At 42.0% G+C, this 7,157-nt stretch overlaps 1 protein-coding gene across 1 annotated transcript in view; it reads right to left on the reverse strand.

Moving 5' to 3' along the window:
• GRB10 (growth factor receptor bound protein 10) overlaps positions 1–7,157 on the reverse strand; it is a 163,387-nt gene that overhangs the window by 74,359 nt on the left and 81,871 nt on the right. Inside the window, exon 4 of the mRNA XM_075062612.1 lies at positions 3,297–3,438. Within this exon, the coding sequence (XP_074918713.1) occupies positions 3,297–3,438 (142 nt within the window). The remainder of the gene's footprint in view (positions 1–3,296; positions 3,439–7,157) is intronic.

The following is a 7,157-nucleotide window of genomic DNA, read 5'->3' on the forward strand; positions in this document are numbered from 1 at the left end:
GGGTATATGAGGTAAAAAGTCAATAATTGGGATAGTATTGTTTAGTTGATTCCTCAAGTTTGTCAACATTCCCCAAAATAACATGGCTCTTAGCTCAGCAGTTTCATTTTGCTTTATGTGCCATCATTTTGAGATGGTGCTTAGAGATTCAACAACTATTCTGGCAAATATTGCTTGAAGAGTCATCATTCCTTCCAGTGCCAGACATGTTAGGTGTTTTGTTTACCATACAACTAATTTGTGAAGTTACAACGTGTAACTGTTTTTTCCTGCAGCGTTTCCTGAGTCAACTCGGAGTCCTACTCAGCTTCTGTTTAGTGTTCAGCTTTCAATTCCCCCAGAAGATTCCCTACTTGGTTGATTCTCTAACTAAAGTGTTTACTATGCTATTTAGTATGAACAGGTTGACATCTGGGCCCCCTCACTGTGAACTCTCTCCAAACACTCAGTCTGCTGCTGTCTATAGCACTGAAATCAAGCATTACATCACCACTGCAAACTCACTATGAAAGCACATTTGTCTAATTACCATTCATTCCTAGACTCCCTGAAGCATCAAAATGTTTGACCACCCTAGCATTAGTCCTGCCTGACTTTGCCTTTAAAAAAAAAAGCACACAAAAAACCCAACAGTGCATTCTATCTAGTGTCAGCATTTCAGATTGCCCTCATCTGGTCTCAGTCTTACCATTGCGAAAGTAACATGATGTAGGAAAGCGTTCATCATTTATTTGTTGTATAGGTTAACACTAAAAACTGTTCTGTCTTTTACCATTAGATGACATTTTCTCTATTAATTCAGCCTACCTGCATGTTTTCCTTCAAAATCAATGCAAGAGTGATCTAAAGACCATTTTGCACAGCAAGAGACTATAAGATATCTCCACTGTTGAATTACAGCTAGTTTACGCTTCCATTTTTACCCCCAGACAGATTAATTTTGATACTGCACTTTATATTGTTTCCTGTAACTAGTGTTCCCATTTATTTATATACGCATATTACTTTGGTAAACAAGCCCATCGTTATATAGTATACTCTTATATTTTCCAGATTAAAATTGATGTAGTTATTCACTGTATCAAGATCCCTCTCAACAAGCAATCCATACCGCGAGAGAATGAAACTGAAATAGTTATAGCCTCAAGTTTTTTCTCACTTGATATTTTTCACTGCTTTACAACTGAAGTGTTAAGTGTGTGGTACATTTCATAACATTAAAAACCGTGAATAAAAGAAGACAGTTCCATAAACCATACTAGATTTATTCTGCCCTACTGAAAATTCCAAAACAAATCCCCTCTATGGACCTGGGTGGACAACGTACATGAAGTAATCTCAGAACAGTGCATAAGTGATGTCCATGTCCTAAAGCACATTCTGAATCAAGCAGTAGAAACTGGACGAAAAAAAAATCAGAAACTGACAGTACACGTCGTGGTACACTTCAAGTGCATAATATACATATATATCATGTTCCAATTACAGTAAAAAGATGTTACGTGTGATAAACAGAGATACAACATTTTCAGATGGAAATATAATTTTCAGGTGGGTGCCCTTTCAAAGACATCAGAATCTGAAACAATGAATACTTTTTAGACCAGTGGTTCTCAACCAGGACTCTGGGCCTCCCCAGGGGGCTGCAAACAGGGCTGGCATTAGTCTTGCTGAGGCCCAGAACAGAAAGCCAACGCCTCACCACACGGGGCTGAAGCCCAGGGCCCCAAGCTCCATCACCTGGGGCTGAAGCCAAAGTCTGAGCAACTCAGCTTTGTGGGGGCCTCTATTAAAGAGCCAACTACAAGGGTCTTTCTTTTTTGAATCACTGACATGCAGTTCAAGATAGGATCTTGCAGCTTTCAGCCATCTTTTAGGCTGCATTTTGTTTCATTTGATAAACTTATAAAAGCTACTGACTATCGAAGCGTAAGTGTGTGTGTGCGCGCCCGCGCGCGGTATTAAGAAGAGAAACAAATATAGAAGGCCTGGATAAGTTATGTGAGTCTCTAAATAGTTGCAGCAGTCTCACACGCCTTGCTGCTTAGAAGAAAGGCCAGAAAAAGTGTTCTGTTATTAAGTGCCAGGAGTCACAAGAAAAGTAGCCCACTACTTTGTTTCAAAGTACCATTCCCCAGCACACAAGACATTCTGAGCTCTCCAGTTCCTTTGTGGGACAGCATACTATCTGGTCCTCAGATCATGCACTGTTAAGAAATTTTAATTAATTCAGGGAGAAGGTGCATTTACAAAAAAAGGTAGCAAGTTATGTAGCACCTATTGCGTGGAGGTCAATTGTGGATGTTTACTTCAATCTAACCATTTCATTTAAAAAAGGAATCTGAGGAAAATATTAGGTTTCAGTTTGCTCTATTGAGGAACTTTTCTAGAAAACCAAAAATGAGGTAAAGCAACATCTTCACACCTTTGGCCCAGATTAGATTTGTACTTGGGTTTCCAGTCACAAATGAAAAGATTTTTTTTTGTAAATCATTTCATTCTAGTGCAAGTTTGTGCATCTCATAAATTATCCACAGCTTTCTGGCCCAAGTGAAGTGTCTATTCAAGAGAGCTCCAGGACTAATAGAAGGGCTGGCGAAATGGAACTCTTTAGGGGGTAGAAAGCAGTGGAAAGGAGGGAAAGAACCTTCTTTTTTCCTGTGTGAGCACCCCAATTTGACTAAGTGTCACTGTAAAACTCTCAGTGTGAAGAGACACAAACCAGCTTTCCATCAGGTAATTTTGCTCCTAAGTCCCATCCCCTTGCTCAGCCATCAGATCTAAAAAGATTACTTTGCTTTTTGTGCAGCTTTATGAAGTACATTAAAACCAGTAAAGACCACACATATCTTTAAAAGCAAATAGGCAGCTGTTTATAAACCCCTTGAATTTTTAATCAGCAACAGGCTGGTAAGCACTACTGTGGCACCTACAATATGCAGTATAATATACCCAATTACTGCTATAAGCAAATTACCCAGACCTCTTCATTAAATGAAACATTGCCTAGCATAATGAAATTCAGGAGAGGATATTAAATATTATTGCTTCATTCACTCCAAACATCCTTCATTAACAGCAAGAGAGCTTCTGATATCTTGGTACTTACAAACCTTTTACAGCTTTGAAGTCTGGTTGCAGATAGTATTCTCTTGCCAGTGTTGCCCTGCTCAAGGACAAGATATATAAATATTTCTAGGCATCTTGAGGTTTTCCTTCTACCTTTCCAGTGAAATAATCAATTGTCAGCTTAAACAAGAATCTGTGATAGAAAAGTACTTCTACTTAATACTCACATGCTTACTAGCAGGTTGACTCTGAGGTAAAGATCCAGGAGCGAGTACTGGAGAGCTTGTAGGACTACAAAGCTCTGGAAATGGATTTGGTATGGCTGGCAAAGAGGATGTTCTGAACTGCTGTTCTTCTTCTTGGAGACGTCTACAAACACATAAAAACTGAATATTAAAAGAAGAAATTAAGTCTCCTGATTAACCCACTGCCCTCCATTCAGCATATTGATACTGTATACCATTTAGGAAAGCGGATCAAACAAACTTTGTTCTAAACAAAGGTATTTTTTCCACAATAACATGCATACAATTACTGTGATTGAATGAACGAATTAGGTAATTCATGTGAAAAGTCAGTCAGGCATCCAAGCTTGTTTTGCTGCATCCAACTTGATTATTTGTGTGCATAATTGCGGTAATTGTGCACACAAATTAAATGCACATTTTGGTGAGGAAAAAAAAAATCAGATCTATATCACAGATAGCAAGGACTAAACTGAAGACTGTTTATGTTCTACACGCCAGAAGTACATATACATGAGCTCATTCAAATGGATGCAATCCAAGAAAAGGGTTGCTACTGCCAAATTCTGGATCTGAACAATCCTGCCAGCAGAATCCTTGTAGACTTTGTCACCCGTTCTAGAGCTCTAGCATAGGAGCAGACTGTTGAAGTGTCGCAGTTGATCGTAACTAGATCCTAACAATGTTTCATCTCTGTGGTTATGATTAACTGGGATACTCCTATGCTAAAGTTCTAGGACTCGTGGCAAGGCCTACAAGAACTCTGCTGGCAGGATTGTTCAGATCCAGAATTTCGCAGCCTTCATGATCCACTATGAAGGCACATCTGTTTGAACAGGCCAATAGCCAAGATTTGGTTTTGGTGGCAAGTCGTGTCCCAGTCATAACTATGGGCTAGAACAGTGGAAATTTGACATGTCTAGCCAGGTGGTGGAGGTTTTCCCCACTTATGTCTAAACAACGTGATGAAAGAGCTACCTAGAGCTGGTCATTATATAGTTTATGGTAATGATTCCCTGTAATCAAGATAGCCTCTTGTGCGCCAAGCTTATAGACAGCCTATGATCAGAGACTTGCACTGACCTCCAGTATACTGAATTGGAATAGAATAAAAAAAATTCTTCAATGCATTTAGAAGGTCTCAACTCAGCACACATCCTTCTTGTTGACATCTCCCACTAGCTGACTTAGGGGAGGAAGAGTCTAGCCGGCTTTTGTGATCCCACTGGAAGGAACCTCTTTCTCTTCATTCATCATATAGGAAGCCTAGGTACCTAACTTGGGCTTTGTGAGGCCATGTGATTGTCTAGGGAACTAAAAGTTAAGCAAGGTGACAGAGCCGTATTATCTCTTCTGCGAGCCCAGGGCTAATAGATTTTTGTGGGGCCCCTGTATACAAGTCTTTTTCTTAATTTAAAACAAAATGATCACAATTATGGCATCAAGGCTATTAACACTATACTAAACTTGCCTGTTAATTAACAAAGCCATCCTACGGTTATATTTCAGTCTTAAAACATGTAGAATATAGTCAAGTTAATTCAAAATAGTCTACTTCTTACCTTAGAACAGCTGTTCTATTAGTTTCTTTCTGGATGGAGTGTGTGTGCAGGAGGGGGCTCTAGTCTGGGGAAGCGTGTTGGGGTGTAGGAGGGGGTGTGAGGTGTGCACTCTGACCAGGATGCACTTACCACAGGCAGCTCCTGGCCAGTGATGGAGCAGGGTTCAGGGAGGCTGCCTACCTGCATGCCGTGGTCCCACGCCGCTCCCAGAAGCGGCTGGCTGCTGGCACATCTCTGTGCGCCCCTGCGGGGGAGGGGGACAGCGTGTCTCCATGTGCTGTCTGTGCAGCTCTTATTGGCCAGTTCCAATGGAGTGCACGGAGCTGCCTCCCCTCTCACCCCTGCCAGGGGCTGCACAGACGTGTCAGCAGCCGGTCGCTTCCGGGAGCAGCGTGAGGCCACAGCATGCATGCAGCCTGCTGAGCCCTGCTGCATGGGGGCCCCAGGCTGCAACCCGTAAAGCCCTGCATGGCGATGCTGAGCCTAGGTAAATCTAGGCCCTACCGTACTAGTGGTCGTGGAACTGCAGAGTTAAGAGAATCAGATTCGTCTCTGATAAGTTTGTTATGCTTGGAAATGCCAAGGAAACCGTTTAAAAAAAAACACGAACATCTTCCCCAGAGGATTATCACTGTGCTACGTGATGCCAATACTATGCCCTAGAATGGACACCAGAACAGCTTGGCCAGAAAGTACTGGGCATTTCTTTGAGACTATGACCATGAATGGTAACAGGGAGCTTCGTGCCCCACTGGTCTCCTTGTTTCTTACATCAATTTCCAATAGAAGAACATAAATGCATGGACTTTGTATCTGAATGATGGATGAACCTGCAAAGCACTAGTTCACATTCTGACAGCCAATTGGTGGAGAAGCTGTATATACCACTGTTGGCAGTACTGATCAGAGGTTACTTGCGGCCATGGCAAAACTGAAGTTGAAGGCTACTCAAACCAAGCCTTCCATTAGTGAGTTAGACTTACAGAAACTGACTAATACTGCTGTCAAAATGAAATAACAAGGCTGAAATCTGCAAATGATTTGACACACTAACCTTTGCTGATGAAAGCTTTTAACACAAGCAAGTCAACAACTTCTGTGACTGCTTCCAGTTTCCTTTTATGGACGCTGCCAACAAAGTGCTGGGGAAAAGGCATGCTAGTCTAAACATCAATGGGAAAGTCAACAGACCATGGATATAGAAAGAACGTGGCTTGGCTCACTTAATCGAGAACAACTGAAAATACCTATGCCTCAATGCCTTGTGCGTGACAGCTTTAAAGCAGGACTGAGATGTTTTGGGCAAATAAGGCTCTATTGATGGAAGCTGTATTGGCCACACACGACTACAGCACAGTCTATAAAGAACTGCATAACTTAAAAGCTGGTCCATGGAACAAATCCTTGCTCATCAAGGATCGACATAGTAACATGCTCAGCACCGAGGCAGAATGAGTAGATAGAAAGAAAACTTTCAGGAGCTTCTTAAGTGCTTCTTCAGAGCAGCAGATCTGCAGTTCCAGAGGGATGCAAAGAGTCCAGTGACCACCCCTCATGTGATGTCACAGTGAAGCAGGTTCCAAGTGCATCCTGTAAGCTCAAGAATGGTTGTGCTGCCAGTGTTTGTCGTATTGCTGTTGAGCCGATCAACCACAATGGAGATTTGGTCTTGGAGTGGCTGACTCACACTATCAACAAAATCTGGATTCATGAGAAACTATCCAATGAATACTGTCATGGGATTAATTCTTCCACTTTGGAAAAGGAAAAGCCATACTCTAGGGTGTTCCCATCACTGCAGCATCATTTTGCTTTCCATTTCAAGCAAGCTGTTCATGTTGGTTCTTCCTGAGCATGTTAAACCCACCATAAGGAATCTATGCTACCAACAGCAAGTTAGGTTTATGCCCAGGTGGATCACCCATGGAGCAGATTCTTACCCTTAGACAAATTATTCAAAAAGCCCAAGAGTTTCAATGCAGGAAAGATGAGGCGTATATAGCCTTTACTGATGTGAAAGTTGCCTTTGACTCTGTTGACTGTTGATCCCTTTAGCTTTGCCTGCAAGCTGCTGGTGTGCCCAGCAAGCTCCTCAACCTTCTTGTAGAAATGTGGATATGGAGGTGGATATTACCGCATCTGAGGTAGAGGCCAAACTTGAACAGCTTAATGGGACAAAATCGGAGGGACCGGACAATCTCCACCCGAGGATATTAAAGGAACTGGCGCGTGAAATTGCGAGCCCGTTAGCGAGAATTTTTAAGCAATCGGTAAACTCGGG

Source organism: Chelonoidis abingdonii, chromosome 2 (genome assembly GCF_003597395.2).
Source record: "Chelonoidis abingdonii isolate Lonesome George chromosome 2, CheloAbing_2.0, whole genome shotgun sequence".
NCBI classification, from domain to species: domain Eukaryota; kingdom Metazoa; phylum Chordata; order Testudines; family Testudinidae; genus Chelonoidis; species Chelonoidis abingdonii.